Raw genomic sequence first — 27,663 nt, forward strand, 5'->3', positions numbered from 1 at the left:
CCCACAGCAGTATTGTGTAGGGTTCTATCCTAGTGTTACTGGGTAGGTTTCTGTCCCACAGCAGTACTGGGTGGTGTTCTGTCCCACAGCGTTACTGGGTAAGGTTCAGTCCCACAGGGCTACTGGGTAGGGGTCTGTCCCACTGTTACTGTGTAGGGTTCTATCCCAGTGTTACTGGGTTGGGTTCTGTCCCACAGTGGTGCTGGCTAGGGTTCTGTCCCAGTGTAACTGGGTAGGATTCTGTCCCAATGTTAATGAGTAAGGTTCTGTCCCACAGCAGTATTGCGTAGGGTTCTGTCCTACTGTTACTGGGTCGGGTTCTATCCAAGTGTAACTGGGTAGGGCTCTGTCCCACAGTAGTACTGGGCAGGGTTCTGTCCCAGTGTTACTGGGTAGGGCTCTGTCCCACACCAGTACTGGGTAGGGTTCTGTCCCAGTCTTACTGGGTAGGGCTCTGTCCCACAGCGGTACTGGGTAGGGTTCTATCCCAGTGTAACTGTGTAGGGTTCTGTCCCAGTGTTACTGTTTAGGGCTCTTTACCAGTGTTACTGGGCTGGGTTCTTTCCCACAGCGGTACTGGGTAGGGCTCTGTCCCAGTGTTGCTGGGTAGGGTTCTGTCCCAAAGCGGTACTGGGTAGGTTTCTGTCCCAGTCTTACTGGGTAGGGTTCTGTCACACAGCTGTACTGGGTAGGGTTGTGTCCCAGTGTTACTGTGCAGGGCTCTGTCCCCCAGCAGTACTGTGTAAGGTTCTGTCCCAGTGTTACTGTGTAGAGTTCTGTCCCACAGCGGTACTGGGTAGGTTTCTGTCCCAGTCTCTCTGGGTAGGGTTCTGTCTCACAGCTGTAGTGGGTAGGGTTCTGTCCCAGTGTTACTGGGTAGGGTTCTGTCCCACAGTGGTATAGTGTAGGGTTCTATCCTACAGCTGTACTGGGTAGGGTCCTGACCCAGTGTTACAGGGTAGGGTTCTGTACCAGTGTTACAGGGTAGGGCTCTGTCCCACAGCGGTACTGGTTAGGGTTTTGTCCCAGTGTTACTGGGTAGGGTCCTATCCCAGTGTTACAGGGTAGGGCTCTGTCCCAGTGTTACTGGGTCGGGTTCTGTCCCACAGCAGTACTGGGTATGGTTCTGTCCCAGTGTTACTGGGTGGAGCTCTGTCTCACGGTGTTACTGGGTAGGGTTCTGTCCCACAGTGGTACTGGGTAGGGCTCTGTCCGAGTGTTACTGGGAAGGGTTCTGTCCCACAGCTGTACTGGCTAGCGTTCTGTCCCAGTGTTACTGTGCAGTGCTCTGTCCCCCAGCAGTACTGTTTAAGGTTCTGTCCCAGTGTTACCGGGTAGGGCTCTGTCCCACAGCGGTACTGGGTAGGGCTCTGTCCCACAGCGGTACTGGGTAGGGTTCTGTCCCAATGTTAATGGGTAAGGTTCTGTCCCACAGCAGTATTGTGTAGGGTTCTATCCTAGTGTTACTGGGTAGGGTTCTGTCTTAGTGTTACTGGGTAGGGTTCTGTCCCACAGCTGTAGTGGGTAGGTTTCTGTCCCAGTGTTACTGGGTAGGGTTCTGTCCCACAGCAGTACTGGGTAGGGTTGTTTCCCAGTGTTACTGGGTAGGGCTCCGTCCCACAGCAGTATTGGGTAGGGTTCTGTCCCACAGCGGGTCTGGGTAGGGCTCTGTCCCAGTGTTACTGGGTAGGGTTCTGTCCCACAGCAGTACATGGTAGGGTTCTGTCCCAGTGTTACTGGGTGGAGCTCTGTCCCACAGTGTTACTGGGTTGGGTTCTGTCCCACAGTGGTACGGCGTAGGGCTCTGTCCCCCAGTTTACTGTGTAAGGTTCTTTCCCAGTGTTACAGGGTAGGGTCTGTCCTACTGTTACTGGGTAGGGTTCTGTCCCACAGCGGGTCTGGGTAGGGCTCTGTCCCAGTGTTACTGGGTAGGGTTCTCTCCCACAGCAGTACATGATAGGGTTCTGTCCCAGTGTTACTGGGTGGAGCTCTGTCCCACAGTGTTACTGGGTTGGGTTCTGTCCCACAGTGGTACGGGGTAGGGCTCTGTCCCAGTGTTACTGTGTAGGGCTCTGTCCCCCAGTTTACTGTGTAAGGTTCTTTCCCAGTGTTACAGGGTAGGGTTCTGTCAAAGTGTTATTGGGTAGGGTTCTGTCCCACAGCTGTACTGGCTAGGGTTCTGTCCCAGTGTTACTGTGCAGGGCTCTGTCCCCCAGCAGTACTGTGTAAGGTTCTGTCCCAGTGTTACTGTGTAGGGTTCTGTCCCACTGCGGTACTGTGTAGGGCTCTGTCCAATCTTAATGGGTAAGGTTCTGTCCCACAGCAGTATTGGGTAGAGTTCTGTCCTACTGTTACTGGGTAGGGTTCTGTCCTAGTGTTACTGGGTAGGGTTCTGTCCCACAGTGTTACTGGGTAAGGTTCAGTCCCACAGCGCAACTGGGTAGCGTTCTGTCCCAGTGTTACTGTGTAGGGTTCTTTCCCAGTGTTACTGGGGTGGGTTCTGTCCCACAGTGGTGCTGGGTAGGGTTTTGTCCCAGTGTAACTGGGTAGGGCTCTGTCCCACAGTGTTACTGGGTAGGGTTCTGTCCCACAGCAGTACCGGGTGGTGTTCTGTCCCAGTCTTACTGGGTAGGGCTCTGTCCCACAGCGGTACTGGGTAGTGTTCTGTCCCACAGCGGTATTGTGTAGGGTTCTATCCTACAGCTGTACTGGGTAGGGTCCTGACCCAGTGTTACAGGGTAGGGTTCTGTAGCAGTGTTACAGGGTCGGGTTCTGTCCCACAGCGGTACTGTGTAAGGTTCTGTCCCAGTGTTACTGTGTAGGGTTCTGTCCAATGTTAATGGGTATGGTTCTGTCCCACTGCAGTATTGGGTAGAGTTCTGTCCTACTGTTACTGGGTAGGGTTCTGTCCTAGTGTTACTGGGTAGGGTTCTGTTCCACAGCAGTACTGGGTAGTGTTCTGTCCCAGCTTTACTGGGTAGGGTTCTGTCCCACAGTGTTACTGGGTAAGGTTCAGTCCCACAGCGCTACTGGGTAGGGTTCTGTCCCAGTGTTACTGCGTAGGGTTCTTTCCCAGTGTTACTGGGGTGGGTTCTGTCCCACAGCAGTATTGTGTCGGGTTCTATCCTAGTGTTACTGGGTAGGTTTCTGTCCCACAGCAGTACTGGGTGGTGTTCTGTCCCACAGCGTTACTGGGTAAGGTTCAGTCCCACAGGGCTACTGGGTAGGGGTCTGTCCCACTGTTACTGTGTAGGGTTCTTTCCCAGTGTTACTGGGTTGGGTTCTGTCCCACAGTGGTGCTGGCTAGGGTTCTGTCCCAGTGTAACTGGGTAGGATTCTGTCCCAATGTTAATGAGTAAGGTTCTGTCCCACAGCAGTATTGGGTAGGGTTCTGTCCTACTGTTACTGGGTCGGGTTCTATCCAAGTGTAACTGGGTAGGGCTCTGTCCCACAGTAGTACTGGGCAGGGTTCTGTCCCAGTGTTACTGGGTAGGGCTCTGTCCCACACCAGTACTGGGTAGGGTTGTGTTCCAGTCTTACTGGGTAGGGCTCTGTCCCACAGCGGTACTGGGTAGGGTTCTATCCCAGTGTAACTGTGTAGGGTTCTGTCCCAGTGTTACTGTTTAGGGCTCTTTACCAGTGTTACTGGGCTGGGTTCTTTCCCACAGCGGTACTGGGTAGGGCTCTGTCCCAGTGTTACTTGGTAGTGTTCTGTCCTAGTGTTACTGGGTCGGGTTCTGTCCCACAGCGGTACTGGGTAGGGTTCTATCCCAGTGTTACTGTGTAGGGTTCTGTCCCAGTGTTACTGTCTTGGGCTCTGTCCCAGTGTTACTTGGTAGGGTTCTGTCCCAGTGTTTCAGGGTGGGGTTCTGTCCTAGTGTTACTGTCTTGGGCTCTGTCCCAGTGTTACTTGGTAGGGTTCTGTCCCAGTGTTTCAGGGTGGGGTTCTGTCCCAGTGTTACTGTGCAGAGCTCTGTCCCCCAGCAGTACTGTGTAAGGTTCTGTCCCAGTGTTAATGTGTAGGGTTCTGTCCCAGTGTTACTGTTTAGGGCTCTTTACCAGTGTTACTGGGCTGGGTTCTTTCCCACAGCGGTACTGGGTAGGGCTCTGTCCCAGTGTTACTTGGTAGTGTTCTGTCCTAGTGTTACTGGGTCGGGTTCTGTCCCACAGCGGTACTGGGTAGGGTTCTATCCCAGTGTTACTGTGTAGGGTTCTGTCCCAGTGTTACTGTCTAGGGCTCTGTCCCAGTGTTACTTGGTAGGGTTCTTTCCCAGTGTTACTGGGTTGGGTTCTGTCCCACAGCGGTACTGACTGGAGTTCTGACCCAGTGTTACTGTGCAGGGCTCTGTCCCCCAGCAGTACTGTGTAAGGTTCTGTCCCAGTGTTACTGTGTAGGGTTCTGTCCCACAGCGGTACTGGGTAGGGTTCTGTCCCAGTGTTACTGTCTAGGGTTCTTTCCCAGTGTTACTCGGTTGGGTTCTGTCCCACAGTGGTACTGGGTAGGGTTCTATCCCAGTGTTACTGGCTAGGGCTCTGTCCCACAGCCGTACTGGGCAGGGTTCTGTCCCAGTGTTACTGGGTAGGGCTCTGTCCCACAGCAGTACTGGGTAGGTTTCTGTCCCAGTCTTACTGGGTATGGCTCTGTCCCACAGCGGTATTGGGTTAGGCTCTGTCCCGCAGCGGTACTGGGTAGTGTTCTGTCCCACAGCGGTATTGTGTAGGGTTCTATCCTACAGCTGTACTGGGTAGGGTCCTGACCCAGTGTTACAGGGTGGGGTTCTGTAGCAGTGTTACAGGGTAGGGCTCTGTCCCACATCGGTACTGGGTCGGGTTCTGTCCCAGTGTTACTGGGTAGGGTCCTATCCCAGTGTTACAGGGTAGGGCTCTGTCCCAGTGTTACTGGGTCGGGTTCTGTCCCACAGCAGTACTGGGTAGGGTTCTGTCCCAGTGTTACTGGGTGTTGCTCTGTCTCACGGTGTTACTGGGTAGGGTTCTGTCCCACAGTGGTACGGGGTAGGGCTCTGTCCCAGTGTTACTGTGTAGGGCTCTGTCCCCCAGTTTACTGTGTAAGGTTCTGTCCCAGTGTTACTGGGTAGGGTTCTGTCCCACAGTGGTACTGGGTAGGGTTCTGTCCCAGTGTTACTGGGAAGGGTTCTGTCCCACAGCTGTACTGGGTAGGGTTGTGTCCCAGTGTTACTGTGCAGGGCTCTGTCCCCCAGCAGTACTGTGTAAGGTTCTGTCCCAGTGTTACTGTGTAGGGTTCTGTCCCAATGTTACTGTCTAGGGTTCTTTCCCAGTGTTACTCGGTTGGGTTCTGTCCCACAGTGGTACTGGGTAGGGTTCTGTCCCACAGTGTTACTGGGTAGGGTTCTGTCCCAGTGTTACTGGCTAGGGCTCTGTCCCACAGCCGTACTGGGCAGGGTTCTGTCCCAGTGTTACTGGGTAGGGCTCTGTCCCACAGCAGTACTGGGTAGGGTTGTTTCCCAGTGTTACTGGGTAGGGCTCCGTCCCACAGCAGTATTGGGTAGGGTTCTGTCCCACAGCGGGTCTGGGTAGGGCTCTGTCCCAGTGTTACTGGGTAGGGTTCTGTCCCACAGCAGTACAGGGTAGGGTTCTGTCCCAGTGTTACTGGGTGGAGCTCTGTCCCACAGTGTTACTGGGTTGGGTTCTGTCCCACAGTGGTACGGCGTAGGGCTCTGTCCCCCAGTTTACTGTGTAAGGTTCTTTCCCAGTGTTACAGGGTAGGGATCTGTCCCAGTGTTATTGGGAAGGGTTCTGTCCCACAGCTGTACTGGCTAGCGTTCTGTCCCAGTGTTACTGTGCAGGGCTCTGTCCCCCAGCAGTACTGTGTAAGGTTCTGTCCCAGTGTTACTGTGTAGGGTTCTGTCCCACAGCGGTACTGGGTAGGGCTCTGTCCCAATATTACTGGGTATGGCTCTGTCCCACAGCGGTACTGGGTAGGTTTCTGTCCCAGTCTCTCTGGGTAGGGCTCTGTCACACAGCTGTAGTGGGTAGGGCTCTGTCCTACAGCGGTACTGGGTAGCGCTCTGTCCCACAGCGGTATAGTGTAGGGTTCTATCCTACAGCTGTACTGGGTAGGGTCCTGACCCAGTGTTACAGGGTAGGGTTCTGTACCAGTGTTACAGGGTAGGGCTCTGTCCCACAGCGGTACTGGTTAGGGTTTTGTCCCAGTGTTACTGGGTAGGGTCCTATCCCAGTGTTACTGGGTAGGGTTCTGTCCCACAGCAGTACATGGTAGGGTTCTGTCCCAGTGTTACTGGGTGGAGCTCTGTCCCACAGTGTTACTGGGTTGGGTTCTGTCCCACAGTGGTACGGCGTAGGGCTCTGTCCCCCAGTTTACTGTGTAAGGTTCTTTCCCAGTGTTACAGGGTAGGGTCTGTCCTACTGTTACTGGGTAGGGTTCTGTCCCACAGCGGGTCTGGGTAGGGCTCTGTCCCAGTGTTACTGGGTAGGGTTCTCTCCCACAGCAGTACATGATAGGGTTCTGTCCCAGTGTTACTGGGTGGAGCTCTGTCCCACAGTGTTACTGGGTTGGGTTCTGTCCCACAGTGGTACGGGGTAGGGCTCTGTCCCAGTGTTACTGTGTAGGGCTCTGTCCCCCAGTTTACTGTGTAAGGTTCTTTCCCAGTGTTACAGGGTAGGGTTCTGTCAAAGTGTTATTGGGTAGGGTTCTGTCCCACAGCTGTACTGGCTAGGGTTCTGTCCCAGTGTTACTGTGCAGGGCTCTGTCCCCCAGCAGTACTGTGTAAGGTTCTGTCCCAGTGTTACTGTGTAGGGTTCTGTCCCACTGCGGTACTGTGTAGGGCTCTGTCCAATCTTAATGGGTAAGGTTCTGTCCCACAGCAGTATTGGGTAGAGTTCTGTCCTACTGTTACTGGGTAGGGTTCTGTCCTAGTGTTACTGGGTAGGGTTCTGTCCCACAGTGTTACTGGGTAAGGTTCAGTCCCACAGCGCAACTGGGTAGCGTTCTGTCCCAGTGTTACTGTGTAGGGTTCTTTCCCAGTGTTACTGGGGTGGGTTCTGTCCCACAGTGGTGCTGGGTAGGGTTTTGTCCCAGTGTAACTGGGTAGGGCTCTGTCCCACAGTGTTACTGGGTAGGGTTCTGTCCCACAGCAGTACCGGGTGGTGTTCTGTCCCAGTCTTACTGGGTAGGGCTCTGTCCCACAGCGGTACTGGGTAGTGTTCTGTCCCACAGCGGTATTGTGTAGGGTTCTATCCTACAGCTGTACTGGGTAGGGTCCTGACCCAGTGTTACAGGGTAGGGTTCTGTAGCAGTGTTACAGGGTCGGGTTCTGTCCCACAGCGGTACTGTGTAAGGTTCTGTCCCAGTGTTACTGTGTAGGGTTCTGTCCAATGTTAATGGGTATGGTTCTGTCCCACTGCAGTATTGGGTAGAGTTCTGTCCTACTGTTACTGGGTAGGGTTCTGTCCTAGTGTTACTGGGTAGGGTTCTGTTCCACAGCAGTACTGGGTAGTGTTCTGTCCCAGCTTTACTGGGTAGGGTTCTGTCCCACAGTGTTACTGGGTAAGGTTCAGTCCCACAGCGCTACTGGGTAGGGTTCTGTCCCAGTGTTACTGCGTAGGGTTCTTTCCCAGTGTTACTGGGGTGGGTTCTGTCCCACAGCAGTATTGTGTCGGGTTCTATCCTAGTGTTACTGGGTAGGTTTCTGTCCCACAGCAGTACTGGGTGGTGTTCTGTCCCACAGCGTTACTGGGTAAGGTTCAGTCCCACAGGGCTACTGGGTAGGGGTCTGTCCCACTGTTACTGTGTAGGGTTCTTTCCCAGTGTTACTGGGTTGGGTTCTGTCCCACAGTGGTGCTGGCTAGGGTTCTGTCCCAGTGTAACTGGGTAGGATTCTGTCCCAATGTTAATGAGTAAGGTTCTGTCCCACAGCAGTATTGGGTAGGGTTCTGTCCTACTGTTACTGGGTCGGGTTCTATCCAAGTGTAACTGGGTAGGGCTCTGTCCCACAGTAGTACTGGGCAGGGTTCTGTCCCAGTGTTACTGGGTAGGGCTCTGTCCCACACCAGTACTGGGTAGGGTTGTGTTCCAGTCTTACTGGGTAGGGCTCTGTCCCACAGCGGTACTGGGTAGGGTTCTATCCCAGTGTAACTGTGTAGGGTTCTGTCCCAGTGTTACTGTTTAGGGCTCTTTACCAGTGTTACTGGGCTGGGTTCTTTCCCACAGCGGTACTGGGTAGGGCTCTGTCCCAGTGTTACTTGGTAGTGTTCTGTCCTAGTGTTACTGGGTCGGGTTCTGTCCCACAGCGGTACTGGGTAGGGTTCTATCCCAGTGTTACTGTGTAGGGTTCTGTCCCAGTGTTACTGTCTTGGGCTCTGTCCCAGTGTTACTTGGTAGGGTTCTGTCCCAGTGTTTCAGGGTGGGGTTCTGTCCTAGTGTTACTGTCTTGGGCTCTGTCCCAGTGTTACTTGGTAGGGTTCTGTCCCAGTGTTTCAGGGTGGGGTTCTGTCCCAGTGTTACTGTGCAGAGCTCTGTCCCCCAGCAGTACTGTGTAAGGTTCTGTCCCAGTGTTAATGTGTAGGGTTCTGTCCCAGTGTTACTGTTTAGGGCTCTTTACCAGTGTTACTGGGCTGGGTTCTTTCCCACAGCGGTACTGGGTAGGGCTCTGTCCCAGTGTTACTTGGTAGTGTTCTGTCCTAGTGTTACTGGGTCGGGTTCTGTCCCACAGCGGTACTGGGTAGGGTTCTATCCCAGTGTTACTGTGTAGGGTTCTGTCCCAGTGTTACTGTCTAGGGCTCTGTCCCAGTGTTACTTGGTAGGGTTCTTTCCCAGTGTTACTGGGTTGGGTTCTGTCCCACAGCGGTACTGACTGGAGTTCTGACCCAGTGTTACTGTGCAGGGCTCTGTCCCCCAGCAGTACTGTGTAAGGTTCTGTCCCAGTGTTACTGTGTAGGGTTCTGTCCCACAGCGGTACTGGGTAGGGTTCTGTCCCAGTGTTACTGTCTAGGGTTCTTTCCCAGTGTTACTCGGTTGGGTTCTGTCCCACAGTGGTACTGGGTAGGGTTCTATCCCAGTGTTACTGGCTAGGGCTCTGTCCCACAGCCGTACTGGGCAGGGTTCTGTCCCAGTGTTACTGGGTAGGGCTCTGTCCCACAGCAGTACTGGGTAGGTTTCTGTCCCAGTCTTACTGGGTATGGCTCTGTCCCACAGCGGTATTGGGTTAGGCTCTGTCCCGCAGCGGTACTGGGTAGTGTTCTGTCCCACAGCGGTATTGTGTAGGGTTCTATCCTACAGCTGTACTGGGTAGGGTCCTGACCCAGTGTTACAGGGTGGGGTTCTGTAGCAGTGTTACAGGGTAGGGCTCTGTCCCACATCGGTACTGGGTCGGGTTCTGTCCCAGTGTTACTGGGTAGGGTCCTATCCCAGTGTTACAGGGTAGGGCTCTGTCCCAGTGTTACTGGGTCGGGTTCTGTCCCACAGCAGTACTGGGTAGGGTTCTGTCCCAGTGTTACTGGGTGTTGCTCTGTCTCACGGTGTTACTGGGTAGGGTTCTGTCCCACAGTGGTACGGGGTAGGGCTCTGTCCCAGTGTTACTGTGTAGGGCTCTGTCCCCCAGTTTACTGTGTAAGGTTCTGTCCCAGTGTTACTGGGTAGGGTTCTGTCCCACAGTGGTACTGGGTAGGGTTCTGTCCCAGTGTTACTGGGAAGGGTTCTGTCCCACAGCTGTACTGGGTAGGGTTGTGTCCCAGTGTTACTGTGCAGGGCTCTGTCCCCCAGCAGTACTGTGTAAGGTTCTGTCCCAGTGTTACTGTGTAGGGTTCTGTCCCAATGTTACTGTCTAGGGTTCTTTCCCAGTGTTACTCGGTTGGGTTCTGTCCCACAGTGGTACTGGGTAGGGTTCTGTCCCACAGTGTTACTGGGTAGGGTTCTGTCCCAGTGTTACTGGCTAGGGCTCTGTCCCACAGCCGTACTGGGCAGGGTTCTGTCCCAGTGTTACTGGGTAGGGCTCTGTCCCACAGCAGTACTGGGTAGGGTTGTTTCCCAGTGTTACTGGGTAGGGCTCCGTCCCACAGCAGTATTGGGTAGGGTTCTGTCCCACAGCGGGTCTGGGTAGGGCTCTGTCCCAGTGTTACTGGGTAGGGTTCTGTCCCACAGCAGTACAGGGTAGGGTTCTGTCCCAGTGTTACTGGGTGGAGCTCTGTCCCACAGTGTTACTGGGTTGGGTTCTGTCCCACAGTGGTACGGCGTAGGGCTCTGTCCCCCAGTTTACTGTGTAAGGTTCTTTCCCAGTGTTACAGGGTAGGGATCTGTCCCAGTGTTATTGGGAAGGGTTCTGTCCCACAGCTGTACTGGCTAGCGTTCTGTCCCAGTGTTACTGTGCAGGGCTCTGTCCCCCAGCAGTACTGTGTAAGGTTCTGTCCCAGTGTTACTGTGTAGGGTTCTGTCCCACAGCGGTACTGGGTAGGGCTCTGTCCCAATATTACTGGGTATGGCTCTGTCCCACAGCGGTACTGGGTAGGTTTCTGTCCCAGTCTCTCTGGGTAGGGCTCTGTCACACAGCTGTAGTGGGTAGGGCTCTGTCCTACAGCGGTACTGGGTAGCGCTCTGTCCCACAGCGGTATAGTGTAGGGTTCTATCCTACAGCTGTACTGGGTAGGGTCCTGACCCAGTGTTACAGGGTAGGGTTCTGTACCAGTGTTACAGGGTAGGGCTCTGTCCCACAGCGGTACTGGTTAGGGTTTTGTCCCAGTGTTACTGGGTAGGGTCCTATCCCAGTGTTACATGGTAGGGTTCTGTCCCAGTGTTACTGGGTCGGGTTCTGTCCCACAGCAGTACTGGGTAGGGTTCTGTCCCAGTGTTACTGGGTGTTGCTCTGTCTCACGGTGTTACTGGGTTGGGTTCTGTCCCACAGTGGTACGGGGTAGGGCTCTGTCCCAGTGTTACTGTGTAGGGCTCTGTCCCCCAGTTTACTGTGTAAGGTTCTGTCCCAGTGTTACAGGGTAGGGTTCTGTCACACAGCTGTAGTGGGTAGGGTTGTGTCCCAGTGTTACTGTGCAGGGCTCTGTCCCCCAGCAGTACTGTGTAAGGTTTACTGTGTAAGGTTCTGTCCCAGTGTTAATGTGTAGGGTTCTGTCACACAGCTGTACCTGGTAGGGTTCTGTCCCAATGTTACCGGATAGGGCTCTGTCCCACAGCGGTACTGGGTAGGGTTCTGTCCCACAGCGGTATTGTGTAGGGTTCTATCCTACAGCTGTACTGGTTAGGGTCCTGACCCAGTGTTACAGGGTAGGGTTCTGTCCAACAGCTGTACTGGGTAGGGTCCTGACCCAGTGTTACAGGGTAGGGTTCTGTACCAGTGTTACAGGGTAGGGCTCTGTCCCACAGCGGTACTGGTCAGGGTTTTGTCCCAGTGTTACTGGGTAGGGTCCTATCCCAGTGTTACAGGGTATGGTTCTGTCCCAGTGTTACTGGGTCGGGTTCTGTCCCCCAGCAGTACTGGGTAGGGTTCTGTCCCAGTGTTACTGGGTGGAGCTCTGTCTCACGGTGTTACTGGGTAGGGCTCTGTCCCCCAGCAGTACTGTGTAGGGTTCTGTCCCACAGCGGTACTGTGTAGGGTTCTGTCCCAATGTTAATGGGTAAGGTTCTGTCCCACAGCAGTATTGGGTAGGGTTCTGTCCTAGTGTTACTGGGTAGGGTTCTGTCTTAGTGTTACTGGGTAGGGTTCTGTCCCACAGCTGTAGTGGGTAGGTTTCTGTCCCAGTCTTACTGGGTAGGGTTCTGTCCCGCAGCGGTATTGTGTAGGGTTCTGTCCTACAGCTGTACTGGGTAGGGTCCTGACCCAGTTTAACAGGGTAGGGTTCTGTACCAGTGTTACAGCGTAGGGCTCTGTCCCACAGCGGTACTGGGTAGGGTTCTGTCCCAGTGTTACTAGGTGGAGCTCTGTCTCACGGTGTTACTGTGTAGGGCTCTGTCCCCCAGTTTACTGTGTAAGGTTCTGTCCCAGTGTTACAGGGTAGGGTTCTGTCCCACAGCGGTACTGGGTAGGGTTGTGTCCCAGTGTTACTGTGCAGGGCTCTGTCCCCCAGCAGTACTGTGTAAGGTTCTGTCCCAGTGTTACAGGGTAGGGTTCTGTAGCAGTGTTACAGGGTAGGGCTCTGTCCCACATCGGGACTGGGTAGGGTTCTGTCCCAGTGTTACTGGGTACGGTCCTATCCCAGTGTTACAGGGTAGGGCTCTGTCCCAGTGTTACTGGGTCGGGTTCTGTCCCACAGCAGTACTGGGTAGGGTTCGCTCCCAGTGTTACTGTGTAGGGCTCTGTCCCCCAGTTTACTGTGTAAGGTTCTGTCCCAGTGTTACAGGGTAGGGTTCTGTCCCACAGCGGTACTGGGTAGGGTTCTGTCCCAGTGTTACTGTGTAGGGCTCTGTCCCCCAGTTTACTGTGTAAGGTTCTGTCCCAGTGTTACAGGGTAGGGTTCTGTCCCACAGCGGTACTGGGTAGGGTTCTGTCCCAGTGTTACTGGGAAGGGTTCTGTCCCACAGCTGTACTGGGTAGGGTTGTGTCCCAGTGTTACTGTGCAGGGCTCTGTCCCCCAGCAGTACTGTGTAAGGTTCTGTCCCAGTGTTAATGTGTAGGGTTCTGTCCCACAGCGGTACTGGGTAGGTTTCTGTCCCAGTCTCTCTGGGTAGGGTTCTGTACCGTGTTACTGGGTAGGGCTCTGTCCCACAGCGGTACTGGGTAGGGTTCTGTCCCACAGCGGTACTGGGTAGGGCTCTGTCCCACAGCGGTACTGGGTAGGTTTCTGTCCCAGTCACTCTGGGTAGGGTTCTGTCCCACAGCGGTACTGGGTAGGTTTCTGTCCCAGTGTTACTGGGTAGGGCTCTGTCCCACAGCGGTACTGGGTAGGTTTCTGTCCCAGTCTCTCTGGGTAGGGTTCTGTCCCACAGCGGTACTGTGTAAGGTTCTGTCCCAGTGTTACTGGGGAGGGTCCTATCCCAGTGTTACAGGGTAGGGCTCTGTCCCAGTGTTACTGGGTCGGGTTCTGTCCCACAGCAGTACTGGGTAGGGTTCTGTCCCAGTGTTACTGGGTGGAGCTCTGTCTCACGGTGTTACTGGGTAGGGCTCTGTCCCCCAGCAGTACTGTGTAAGGTTCTGTCCCAGTGTTACCGGGTAGGGCTCTGTCCCACAGCGGTACTGGGTAGGGTTCTGTCCCACAGCAGTATTGGGTAGGGTTCTGTCTTAGTGTTACTGGGTAGGGTTCTGTCCTACAGCAGTATTGGGTAGGGTTCTGTCCCAGTGTTACTGGGTAGGGCTCTGTCCCACAGCGGTACTGGGTAGGTTTCTGTCCCAGTCTCTCTGGGTAGGGTTCTGTCCCACAGCGGTACTGTGTAGGGTTCTGTCCCAATGTTAATGGGTAAGATTCTGTCCCACAGCAGTATTGGGTAGGGTTCTGTCCTAGTGTTACTGGGTAGGGTTCTGTCTTAGTGTTACTGGGTAGGGTTCTGTCCCACAGCAGTAGTGGGTAGTGTTCTGTCCCAGTATTACTGGGTAGGGTTCTGTCCCACAGTGTTACTGGGTAAGGTTCAGTCTCACAGCACTACTGGGAGGGCTCTGTCCCACTAGCATTCAAGAAGGTCCAGAAGAAATTCAGAAGAATGATCCTGGGAATGAAAGGGTTAATCTATGAGGAGCATTTAATGCCTCTGGGCCTTTACTTGCTAGGGTTTAGAAGAATTAGGAGAGTTTTCATTGCAAGGCCAAGACAGAGTGTAGCCTCAGAATGCAAGGATGTCCCTTTCAAACAGAGAAGAGGAGGAATTTCTTTCACTGGAGGACGGAGAATCTGTTGGATTCACAATCACTGACAGTGGTGGAAGCCTAGTCATTGGGTGTATTCAAGGCGGATGTTGGAATTGTCAGGGCATCAAAGGTTGTGGGGAGAATGGGGTTGAGAGGGATGATAAATCAGCCATGATAGAATGGTGAAGCAGACTCGATGGCCTAATTTTTCTCCTATGTCTTATGACTTTATGATATAAACCCAATTAAAATGAATGGACAGCAATGCATTTCTAAGGTGGGGTGATGTGGGACTTGGAGGGAAATCCAGGGAATCCATAGGTGTGCCTGCTGCCTTTGACCTTCATGGTATCAGAGGTCATGGGTTTTGAAAGTGTTGTCGGAGTATTCAACACCGCTCTGTTGATAGTTTAAAAGACAACAGGAACAGAAGGCAGCACTCTCCCACACTATTCCAATATTCCTCACCATTGATATACAAGCGCTCAGGAAATACAAACAATGCCATAGTTCACAGCCCTGACCTGAACCATCACAAACGGAACACCCTTTACTCCGAAACATTGATCCTTCATTATAACAGAAATAGCCAACCTTCAAACTCTTTCTCCCATTGGGCAGAAGATACAAAAGGCTGGAATACAATACATACAGTATTGTACAAAAGTATTAGGCACATGTATATAGCTAGGGTGGGGAAGAATATGCCCACGATGTATTGGGCTTAGTCTGCGACTCTCTGCAGATTCTGGATGGGGGGTGTATGGAGGGATATGGTCCGTGTAGGTCAGTGGGACTAGGCAGAAAATGGTTCGGCACAGCCAAGAAGGGCCAAAAGGCCTGTTTCTGTGCTGTAGTTTCTATGGTTTCTATTCTCACGTTCCTGTGCATCTGAATTGCAATATCAGATCATGGGGTACCCAATCAGGACATTTCCAACCTTTAGTCAATCTAAACTCCTCTACAATATGTCTAATTATATGCTCATAAACATTTCAATGCTCTTCGCTAATGTCACCAGTATTAATACAAAATGTTTCCTTTAAGATTCCCTTGCATTGGGTATTTCCATTGTGGGCTGTTCAGGGTCTGATAACCTACAGGAAACGAAGAGTAGACTAGAGGCCATAACATATAGGAGAAGAATTAGGCCATTCAGCCCATTGAGTCTGCTCCACCATTTCATTATGGCTGATTTATTATCCCTCTCATCCCTATTCTCCTGCCTTCTCCCTGAGACCTTTGACACCCTGGCTAATCAAGAATCTATCAATCTTCACTTTAAATATACCCAATGACTTGGCCTCCATAGACGCCTGTTGCAATAAGCTCCACAGTTTAAAGGGAGAGGGGAGGGAATGGGAAGCTCCAGAGAAATATTCAGTAATGATCAGTAAACCAGTTGTTTGGAATCAAATGACCCTGCCCTAGTGTGTGTGTGTGTGTGTGTGTGTATGTATATACACAAACACACACACACACACACACACACACACCAAAGGCTTTTGCACAGTACTGTAAAACCTTCAGTATTTGTTCAAAAATCCAAAACCTGATACCTATAGCAGTCTAAAAGGAGACTGTCAGTCAATTGGACTGAACTTGAACTGCTATAAGCAGTGATTTCCAACCATCAGTCTAAACAGCTTATTAGGGGAATGCAAACTTCACACCTTGGCTGTAGTTCAATTCCATTCAGTGACTGGGTCAGGTCTGAGCCAAGTGCAAGTGCTGAGATAAGAGTATGTTAACCAATGTTAACAATGAGATTGTTGCATGTAATTTACTGGCGTATAAGAACACATTCATCCTCTTCATTTTCTTAAAATTATCCAAAACCAGGAGTGCCGATTCTAACCTTCGCCATTTCTTTGAAAACACTGGATAGTAAAGGTTTTACTTCCTGAATATTTATCAGCAGATCTTATGGATTATCATGAAAATCACTAGCACCATCATGCAGATGCTGGAAATCCAAAGCAACACACACAAAATGCTGGAAGAACTCCGCAGGTCAGGCAGCATCTATGGAAAAGACAAGCAGTTGACGTTTCAGGCTGAGACTCTTCTTCAGAACTGGAATATAAAACCAACCTGATGGCATGAACATCAATTTCTGAAATTTCCAGTAAATTCCACCCCTCCCCAGCTCCATTCCCCATTCCGTTTCCCTCTCTCACCTTACCTCCTTACTAGCCCATTACCTCCCTCTGGTGCTTCCCCCCCACTTCCCTTTCTTCCCTCCCCTATCAGACTCCCCCTCCTCCAGCCTTTTATCTCTTTCACCAATTAACTTCCCAGCTCTTTACATCACCTCTCCCAGTTTCATCTGACACCTTGTACTTTTTCCTTCCATCCCCCCACTTTCTTACACTAACTTCACCTTTTTCTCCAGTCCTAATGAAGGGTCTTGGCCCAAGACGTTGACTATACTCTTTTCCATAGGTGCTGCCTGGCCTACTGAGTTCCTCCAGCATTTTGTGTGTGGTGCATGAAAATGACCATGAAATTTCCCTATCGTGCACCATTTTTTAAAATCAACTACATTTATTTCAATTCATAATTCAAGTCAGTTAAAATGTTGCCCACAATGTAAGCTGAAAAGTGTTCTGTCTTGTCCAGCATACCTGGGCATGTTTAGGCTGGGCAGATGCTGCATGGCAGGTTCTAGAAAAGCTATACATTTCCATGAAGAATTTTGATATTTGAGACAGATATTTCCCAGAGTAACTGATGCCAAGATTAAGGAAGGCATTTTTATTGCTCCACAAATCAAACAGGTCATCAATGACAGGCAATTCGAAGAACTTCTAGTGGGACCAGAGAAAATCATGTGGAAGGCATTCAAAGATGTCGTGGAAAATTTTCTTGGCAACTACAGAGCACCAAACTACGTGCAGCTGGTTGACAACATGCTTCAAGCATACAAAACCATGAAGTGCAACATGTCACTAAAGACTCATTTCCTGCATTCCCATTTAGACTTCTTCCCTGCAAACCTTGGCGCTGTCAGTGAAGAGCATGGTGAGAGGTTTCACCCGGACATTGAGAAATGGTATCAGGGCAACTATTGAACTATTGCAAAAAGTTAGCACTGTTATGCAATTAAACACATTAAATAAGAGTTAATATATTTTTTTCTCCAAATTCCTACGTAATACAAGTAGTCTGAAATTATATTTGTGTTCTGCTTCAAGCAGTCTATCATAAATGAAAAAAATTCTGAAGGACAACCCTTTTGAGAAAATTTGTTTTCCAGTGCAATCTATCATGAGCTGGCCTTCTGTGGCAACAGACTCCAGAGATTCACCAGCCTCCAGGTGAAGAAATGCTTCATCTAAATTCTAAAGGGAATCTTTTTATTCTTAGGCTGTGCCCTCTGGTCCTAGGCTCTCCCACAAAGAGAAGTATCCTCTCCACCCTGTGCAGAGTAATAAACACAGCTTCTCAGCACTAGAGACTCTGGGATATAAGTCCATTAGACATACAGTACAAGCAGAATTAGGCCACTTGGCCTGTCCAGTCTGTTCCGCCATTTCACTATGGCTGATTTATTATCTCCCTCAACCCTATCTCCTGCCTTCTCCACATAGGCTTTGACACCCTTACTAATCAGCAAAAAAAGGTACAGGAGTCTCAGGTTCCACACCACCAGGTTCAGGAACAGTCACTGCCCCTCAACCAGGCTCTTGAACCAAAGGGGATAACTTCACTCAACTTCACTTGCCCAATCATTTTAATCTTCCCACAACCCCTGGACTCAACTTTCAAGAACTCTTCATCTCTTGTTCTTAATGTTATTGCTAATTTATTTATTATTATTTCTTTCACACAGATGTAGAAGGATTCTTCATTGCTGTTTCCATAACAATTTTGTTTTAGTCAGGATTGTTAGCCCTGAGCTGAAAGCCCCCCCGCCAAACTGATGGACCACTCTTATTCTGGCATATACTCTTTGACCTGTTTGTCATGGGTGACCCTACCAAGAGCCAAAGCACAAGGCCCTGACTCCAGCCAACATAGCTCTCCTAGTCATTGAGGCACGCAAGCCTCCAAACGCTACAACGAGGTTATGTCCTCTCAGAGGTTTTTATTAGCAAAAGTTAAACAAAATTTATGTTTTACCAGATAGATTTTAATTTTATTTATATTTAGAGACACATGAATGGTGTTGAGGTTGAGACCTTTAACGTCCTAGGAGTGAACATCACTAATAATCGATGCAGCTGCAAAGAAGGCACGAGAGTGGCTATATTTCATTCTGAGTTTGTGGAAATTCAGTCTGTCACCAAAGCCACTCACAGATTTCTATAGATGTACCATGGAGAGCATTCTAACTCCATCACCTCTGGTATGGTGCACTGTACAGGATTGCTATAAGCTGCAGAAAGTTGTGAACTTGGTCAGCTCCATCATGAGCTCTAGCCTCCCCAGCCTCAAGGAGCAATGCCTCAAAAAGAGGGCATCCATCATTAAGGACCCCCACCACCCAGGACATACCCTCTTCTCATTGCTATCACCAGGGAGGAGGTACAGAATCAACAATGCAGGAACAGCTTCTTCCCCTCTGCCATCTGATTTCTGAATGGACATTGAACCCATGAACACTACCTCACTACTTTTTTTCCCCTCTCTTTTTGCACGACTTATTTAAATTTTCTTACTGTAATTTACAGTTTTTGTTATTATGTACAACAAATTTCACAACCTATGCCAGTGATATTAAACCTGATTCTGATTCTGTCCATAGCTACACCATGGCCAAGAAATCTCACCAACACCTCTATTTGCTCAGGAGGCTAAAGGAATCTGACATGTCCCCTTTGCCCCTTACCAATCACTATTGATGCACCATGAGTTAGTCTGGTGACTGCTCTACCTGTGATGTCAAGAACTGCAGGGCTTTGGACACAGCTCATCACATTGCGGAAACCATTCTGTCCTCTATAGACTCTGTCTACACTTCTCACTGCCTCAGTAAAGCAGCCAGCATAATCAAAAACCCCACCAATCCTGAACATTAGCTCGGGCCAGGTTGTCAGGGTTCAGCTCAACAATTCAGGAACAGCTTCTTCCCCTCTACTCTGCGAGATCTGCTCACTGTACTAAACTGAGTCTGTGACCTGCAACTATCAGGCTCCTGGACCGGCTACAGTGATGACCAGCTTTGTAACTTTCGAGAACTTCAATTCTGAATGTTATTTCTTACTTCTGTTTGCACAACTTGGTATTTCTTTCCCTGCACATTGGGTGTTTGATGGTCCTTTTAAATGGGTTCTATTGGGTTTCTTTGTTTTCTGGTTGCCTGAAAGGAAATAGATTTCAAGGTTGGATACATACTTTGATAATAAATATTCTTTAAACTTGTCCCCCATTCCCATCAGACACCTGTGGAATTCATTGCCACAGGGCAGCTGTGGAGGCCAAGTCATTGGGTATATTTATGGCAGATTGGGGCTGAGAGGGAAAATGGAACAACCATGATAAAATGGTGGAGAAGACTTAATGGACCAAATTACCTAATTCTGCTCCTATATCTTATGCTGTTATGGTCTAAGATACAAAACCTTGGAAGCACATATACCACCAGGCTCAAGGACCGCTTTTACTCCACTGTTATAAGACTGTTGAATAGTTCCCTATTAAGATGGACACTTAACCACAATCTGGTTACAAAAAGTAGTGGATTTTGCTAGTCCATCACAGGTAAAGCCCTCCACACCATTGAGCACATATACAGTACATGAAACACTGTTGCAGGAAGGCACATCCATCATCAGAATTCTCCACCACCCAGGTCATGCTCACTTCTCGCAGTTGCCATCAGGAAGAAGGTACAGTAACCTCAGGATTTGCCCCATCAGGTTCAGGAACAGTTACTACCCCTCATCCATTAAGCTCTTGAACCAAAGGGGATAACTTCACTCACTCCATCATTGAACTGTTCCCACAACCTATGGACTCATTTTCAAGGACTCTTCATTTCATGTTCTCGATATTTATTGCTTATTTATTTATTATTATTTTTTTATTTATTATTTCTTTCTTTTTGTATTTGCAGTTTGTTGTTTTCTGCACTTTCATTGATTCTGGTCTTTCATTGATTCTGTTGTGGTTACTATTCTATAGTTAATAAAAATTGAGTATGCTCAAGAAAATGAACGTGAGTGTTGTATATGGTGACATACAGTTGCAAGAAAAAGTTTGTGAATCCTTTGCAATGACCTAGTTTTCTGCATTAATTATTCACTAAATGTGGTCTGATTTTCATCTATGTCATAATAATAGGCAAACACAATCTGCCTAAACTAAAACACAAGGAATTCTGCAGATGCTGGAAATTCAAGCAACACACATCAAAGTTGCTGGTGAACGCAGCAGGCCAGGCAGGGTCTTGACGAAGGGTCTCGGCCTGAAACGTCAACTGTACCTCTTCCTAGAGACGCTGCCTGGCCTGCTGCGTTCACCAGCAACTTTGATGTGTGCTGCCTAAACTAATAACACACCACATATTTATTTTATATATATATATATACACACTTACTGTAATTTACAGCTTTTTTCCTATTATCATGTATTGTAATGTGCTGCTGCCACAAAATTAACAAATTTCATGACATATGCCAGTGATATTAAACCTGATTCTGATCATATAAACGTAGTTGAGATTACTGCCTGTGCAGAAGCGATGTTGCACAGTATTGACCGAGGCCTTATACCCAGCACAAAACACAAGGTTAAGCAACCTCAGTACATACAAAAAATGTCAACTGTCCATTCTGCATTAACTACACCAGAATCATAATCAGGCTTAATATCACCGGCATATGCCATGAAATTTGTTAAGTAAATATATATGCAAATTACAGGTGTGTGTGTGTGTGTGTGTGTGTGTGTGTGTATATATATATATATATATATATATATATTTTGCAAAAATAGAAATAAAAAAGTAGTGAGGTATGGTTCATGGGTTCAATGTCCATTCAGAAATCTGATGGCTGAGGGGAAGAAGCTGTTCCTGAATCACTGAGTGGGTGTCTTCAGACTCCTGTACCACCCTCCTGATGATAGCATGTCCTGGGTGGTGGGAGTCTCTAATGATGGTTGCCGCCTTTTTGAGACACTACTCCTTGAAGATGTCCTGGATACTACAGGGGCTAATGCCCAGCACCTAAAAAAATACCAAATGTCAAAAGCACACAATGTGTGTGGTTTTCAGTCAAGCTTTTAATGAAAAGATTGTAAAATAACAGATTTTGACTGCTGTACATTAAGACTGTAACTATCTGAATGCCGAATCCAGCATACATTTATGATACATGACATTTTCTTTAACTGCAGATATTGCAGCTCGACCTGAATTCAAGCTTTTTTTTGTGCGAAAAAGTAACGATTTGTGAACTCAGACAAAAAAAAATGTAAAAATACTGTTACCTGAAGCCACGAGGCAAGATATGGAATGCTCGACCTGCAGTAACTTAGGATGATTGTGCATTGTGACATGAGAAAGAAACACGTTGTATTAAATACAATAAACATATTACATCTTCAATGCAAAGCCAAAAAGGAAAAAAATTATTGTCCAGTCTTTTCGCAAACAATGTCTTCACAGGTTATGCGGTTTATGGCTATGTGGTAAATTTCTGAGATTTTTTTTTCTTCTTCTCTGGAAAGAGGTACAACCTATACAGCATATTGCATAATGGATTGAAAAATAAAGGTGAACAGTGTGTATAGAATTCAAAAACAGAAATAAATACATTCATTACTGCAAATACATATATATTGATAAAAAGAACACTGTCAAAAAAGTGTTAATTTTGCACCATTTTTGTCAGAAAGTTGCATCTTGCTGAGGTCTGAAGCTGTTGAAAAGTTTATATGTAAACAATGAGATAAATACATAATTTTTTGAATCACATGAGGTTCTTTTTTATACTCATTAAAATGTGCTTTGGTTTAAAAATAGTTATCTTTTTTGTGAATTTGGGTATGAGCTTTTTTTTAACTTTTATACAACTCTCAAAATTAAGTTGGAACAGAACAAGATAAACACAAAAAAACAGGACAAATAACTACAGCCTATTTTCTTTTTTTTTTGCATGAGCTGCCTAACCTCTTCTGAGGCTCTTTGCGTGTATCTGAAAAAAGTACCCCTCCCACTCCCTCCCTCCCCCATCAAAATCTTTAAATATGAAACTAGTGTTCTGTTTCTCAATAAAATACAGAAAATGTCCTGATACTTTACGACATCATATAAACGTAGTTGAGATTACTGCACTGTGCAGGTGCCGGACAATCCCTGAATTATGAATCCTTATTGTCACAGTTTGGAAAGTTTTTTTCTTTACTTACTTGTATTTTTATTCTTAAATGTTCCTTTGAATAAAAATCTATCGACTGTGATTCTACATACCTACTCAAAAAGAAAGCTCCTGTACAATACCTTTGCTGTACACAGACATAATGTCGTACTTGTTTTAAGTGCTGAGAACGATCCTGCACTCTTCTCATCTGCTTAATCTGTAATCACTAGTTTAGATCTCCGTTCCATCCCAACATATATATATATAATATATATATTAAATATATATATTTAAAACAAAAACAAAAAAGTACTTTAGGAAAAGAAAGGAATGGCTGTCGCTAAACCTGCCCTAGTGTCCCTTTGGAAAAATAAATCAGTCCCTGACCTCACGTTCTAGGACGATTTTCCACCACAACCTTCCCATAAACATGATTTTACATAAAGGATCTTATCCATACAAGTTGCCTTCTTCTCAGTACCTATACTCAGCTTTCGCAGGTCACAGAAGGTATTTTTTTCCATCGGGACTTGTATAATGTTTGACTTACTGAATTGTTAAAAGTGAGAGCCCATTAACAAATAAACACCAAAGAAACACAAAATAATCCCTAAACCAGCCCTATATATATTTAATTAAAAAAAAGCTTTCTGTATCTTTGTGTTAGGGCGCTTTAGGTGCGTTCTGACAGATATTTTGTAAACTTTTTTTCCAGCAAGTTACTTTGGGAAACTGTTCCAATCAAAGCCATCAATATTCACCGTTGCGTGCCCCTGACTCATTGCAGTCTTTTGGTTCCATCAGGAATGTACAGCTATTAGATATAAGATAAAAGGTCACTATTCTCCACTTTGAACTCCTGTACCATGCTAATAACAAGTGTAGGTCTTCACTGGATAGCAGACCTATGTAAACACCAGTTTAACCCTTTCCACGTCATGCTAGTTCTTCTTTATCATTATCTCTTGGGTTGAGCAGCTCACCAGTAAAAAGCTATTGAAAATAGAAGTCCCCCCCTCCCACCCCCTTCAACCCCACCCACGGAACCAACCATGAGAACGACCACTGTTCAGATGCAGCCATTGCTCTGCATGGGATATGGCTCAAGAATCAACACACAACACACTTTTAGATCATTTGGTCAAAACAGATAAAACAAGGTCTTATCTGGCCCAGCTTGGAAAGAAAAAGGAAGGTCAGCCTCTATCTGGATAGAAAACCACCAGGCTGGGATAGAAAATGGTGAACCATAAATTCACTCTTTCTTTAAAAAAAAGATACTATTCTCCCACCCCGCCACCCATTACTCTTTGACCAACCCTTTTAATGATTTCTCTCTCTCTCTCTTATAAATTATTGTCGTGAAGAGGTAGCAAGCTGATAAGTCACTTCACCTTTGCTAAACACAGGAAATAATATAAAGGAAATGTATATTAAGAAGATTGCAGCAAATTTAGCTCACACCAAACTAACCCACACTATTCCCCTCGACCTTTCCACTTTAAACATTCACAGGAAAAAATTGCCAAGGTCCTTACATTTTTTTGTCACTCTTAACAAAACAAGTACCTCCAAGCTCTTGAGGATTTGCGTTTTTTTTCTTCTTCTTTCTCTCTAAGTGACTACTGGAAACTAATTATCCCCTTTCCCCCTCCCATCCTTACACTGAATCCCCATTAAAGAGGCAGTCCATCCGCTGTTGACAGTGGGGGAAAGCAAGATTCCTTCCCCCTCTCAATCGCCACGTACACACACACACACACACACACATACACACACATTCCCCTGAACAAAAGATATTTTAAACTTAAGAAAAATGGGAGAGAAAAAAAGAGTTCTGGAGTCTTTGGCTTTATGTTGGTGAGGTATGCATTCGCATGTGGCTTATCAAGTTGCGCTGTTGCGTGAATTTACCGCCGCAGACTTGACATTCATAGGGCTTCTCGCCCGAGTGTACCCGCATGTGTTCTGTCAGCCGGTACTGCCTGGTGAACCGCATGCCACACTCCTCGCAGGCGAAGGGCTTCAGGCCTAGGTGGCTGCGCATGTGGCGGGTCATGGTACCGCGCTGGGTGAACATCTTGCCGCAGATGTTGCAGGGGAAGGGCCGGGACAGCCAGTGAGTTTTCTCGTGCTGGCGCAGCGTGGAGGGGTCGCGGTAGCTCTTCTCACAGACCGAGCACTTGTATGGCCTAGAGTCGCCGGCATAAGTTAGACTCTGGGCAGCCAGGCTGTCCGCCTCGTCCTTGATGTACAGGTCCTCCTCGGTGTGGCTCTCCACGTGTGCATTGAGCTGCTCCGAGCTGGGGAAGCCCTTGCCACAGGGGATGCAGACGTAGAGGTTGTCGCCATAGACGGCTGGCTCAAAGCCGTCCGGCCCAGGGCGGTAGGCGTGGGCACTAGGCTGGCCACCCTCCTCCTCGCTCTGGGCGCTCTCCTCGCTGCACTCCTTGCCATTCTCCTCCTCTTCCACTTCCTCTTCCACCTCCTCCTCCTCCTTGAGGTGCACGGCATGGTCGAAGTGGTGGTGGTGGTGGTGGTGATGGCGGCCAGGCTCCCGCTCCAATGACTTGACCAGCGGACCCATTATCACGCCATTCACCATGGAGGAGCCGTCCTCCCGGCAGTTGGAGCCCTCCTGCCGCTTGAACCCAGTCTCCTGCTTGATCCAGCCGGTGTTGTGACCCGGCAGGCGGAAGCCCTTGGGCTGTCCCGTGTCGGCCAAGCCCTGCCCGTCGGCCAGCTCACTCCTGTCCGCCTGTTCGCTGTTCTCCGCCTGGTGAGGGTTTGTGGTGTTGTCTTCGAAGGAGGCACTGTTGGTGGCAGAGGTTGGAGATCCCTGGCTGCACTCCCCAAGGTGCATGTCTTCCTGAGACACATGGGCGGGGATCGAGGGGCTTTTCTTGGACAAGTCGAGGCCCAGCATCTGCTCCTGCTCCCCGCAGTTGTTGCTACTGCTGTTGGCGCCATTGCTATTGCTACTTTTGCCGCCATTTTGGCCGAGGGGGTGGGCACTTGCTTTGTTTGAGCTGGTCATGTATATATCCTCACTGCTCACCTCTACCCGGTGCAGCTCCACACCTGGCTGCCGCTTGAGACCTTCCGGTGACCCGGCAAAGCGGGTCTGGATGACCGGCGTGGAGGGAAATCGGTGCCCTCTCCCAAGCTTTACTGGGTTGGCGCCGGCCAGTTTCCCGTGTAATGTCTTCCCGTTGCGCTTGATCTTCTTCCTGCAGAGCGCGGCGAGGTCGTGAAGCTGGAGGTAGCTGGCTGCGGTAAGGAGAGCGTTAAAGTTCTGCTCGCTGGCTTGGTCCGTTAGGAGGAGCTTACCGGTGTAGATGAAGTCCAGGATCTGCCGGAAGATGCTGGCGTTGACCATGTCAGTGTCCAGGTTGATTAAGTTGTCGTGAAGCACGAGGGACTTGAAGTACATGCTGCTTGCAGCTAGGATGTTCTTGTGGGCACGGAACAGGGCATTCTCAACCACGATGATGACATCGCAGAAGAACCCTTTGCTTCTCTGTTGGTTTAGCTGCAGCAGTAGTTGCTTAGCGTGATTTGGGAGTTCCATCTTCACCTCTGATTCCTCAAACTCTAACCACCTGGAAGAGAAGAGAGGCGGAAGAAAACATTAGACACGTTGAGAGTCGCAGAATACGGATGTAGAACTTTTGGCCCATGCATCTGGTCCCAATTTCCCGTGTTGGTCCAGATCCGTCTGTGCCACCTCTCTGGGTGCTAATTACATGACATTATTGTACCTAACCACTTACCTAGTGAACTCATTCCACTCATTCACACCTTCTCTAGGTCAAAAATTTGTCTCTCGCGTCCCTTTTAAAACTTCCCCTTTCTTACCTTAAACCTATGTCCCCTAAGTTCTGGACTCTTCTAACCTGAAGAACAGACTGTTACCATCCACCTTATCTGAGCCTCTCAAAATTTAAACATAGAGTTATCAAGAATCATCAGAAGAAACAGGGCCTTCGGCCTATCTAGTCCGTGCTGAATCCATTTAAACTGCATACTTCCATTGATCTACACTGAAACCATATCTCTCCATACCCCTACCATCCATGTACCTATCCAAACTCCTCTTAAACTTTGAAATCAAGCTCACATGCACTGGCAGCTCGTTCCACACTCTCACAACCTCTGAGTGAAGAAGCTTCCACTCACACTCCCCTTAAACTTTTCACCTTTTACACTTCACCCATGATCTCTGGTTGTAGTCCCACCCAACCTCAGCAGAAAAAGCTGCTTGCATTTACCCTATCTATACCAATCATATTTTTGTATACCTCTATCCAAACTCCTCTCAATCTTCTCCCAATAACTTAGTGCTCTAGACCTAGTGTGATCCACCATCTCCCAATAACTCAGGTCCTCTAGACCTAGTCCAACATTTCCCAATAACTCAGCCCTCTACACCGAGTCTAACCAACATCTACCAATAACTCAGCCCTCTAGACCTAGTCTAACTACCATCTCCCAATAAATCTGGCCTTCTAGACTTAGTCTAATCACCATCTCCCAATAACTCAGGCCCTCTAGACCTAGTCTAACTACCATCTCCCAATAACTCAGCCCTCCAGACCTAGTCCAACATCTCCCAATAACTCAGCCCTCTAGACCTAGTCTAACTACCATCTCCCAATAACTCAGCCCTCTAGACCTAGTCTAACTACCATCTCCCAATAACTCTGGCCTTCTAGACCTAGTCTAACTAACATCTCCCAATAACTCCGGCCCTCCAGACCTAGTCCAACATCTCCCAATAACTCAGGCCCTCTAGACCTAGTCTAAGCAACATCTTCCAATAACTCAGCCCTCTAGACCTAGTCTAACTACCATCTCCCAATAACTCAGCTCTCTAGACCTATTCTATCCAACATCTCCCAATAACTCAGGCTCTCTAGACCTAGTCTAACCAACATCTCCCAATAACTCAGGCCCTCAAGTCCTGGCAACATCTTCATAAATCTTTTATTTTTATTTTCATTTTAATTTAGCGATAAAGTGCGGAGTTTGCCCTCTTGGCCGTTCAAGCCGAGCCGCCCCAGCATCCCCAAGAAACCCCGATTTAACCCTAACCTAGTGACGGGACAATTTACATGACTGTTTATCCTACCCTGTACATCTTTGGAATGCAGTAGAGAACCACAGCCCCTGGGGAAAATCGCACACATTCCATGGGGAGGATGTACAAAGTCCATACAGAACAGCCAGACGTGAAGTCTGAACTCCAGAATGCCCCAAGCTGTAATAGTGTCGCAGTAACCTCCATGTTACCATGATGCCAACGTTACACTACTGTGTGTTCAGAACAACACACTACTTATAACCCACTCCAAGATTAATCTAACCCTTTCCTCCTACATTGTCCTTTATTTTTCTATCATCCATTTGCCTAAGAGTTTCTTAAATATTCCTAACGTATCTGCCTCTACCACCACCCCTGGAAGGGTGTTGCACACACCCATCACTTTCTGTATAAAAAACTTACCTCTGACATCCTTTCCATTCACTTTCCTCCAAACATAACAGCACAGTACAGGATCTTTGTATTGCGC

The 27,663-nt window shown here is 48.6% G+C and overlaps 1 protein-coding gene across 7 annotated transcripts in view; it reads right to left on the minus strand.

Annotated features, from left to right (window-relative positions):
• Nucleotides 1–23,128: 23,128 nt before the first annotated feature.
• Nucleotides 23,129–27,663, minus strand: part of hic2 (hypermethylated in cancer 2) — a 171,925-nt gene continuing 167,390 nt past the window's right edge. For all 7 annotated transcript variants that reach the window (XM_072240898.1, XM_072240894.1, XM_072240895.1 and 4 more), the window contains exon 2: nucleotides 23,129–25,692. In XM_072240898.1, the coding sequence (XP_072096999.1) occupies nucleotides 23,943–25,661 (1,719 nt within the window). In that variant the 5' untranslated portion in view covers nucleotides 25,662–25,692 and the 3' untranslated portion in view covers nucleotides 23,129–23,942. The remainder of the gene's footprint in view (nucleotides 25,693–27,663) is intronic.

Source organism: Mobula birostris, chromosome 22 (assembly GCF_030028105.1).
Source record: "Mobula birostris isolate sMobBir1 chromosome 22, sMobBir1.hap1, whole genome shotgun sequence".
Lineage (NCBI taxonomy): Eukaryota > Metazoa > Chordata > Chondrichthyes > Myliobatiformes > Myliobatidae > Mobula > Mobula birostris.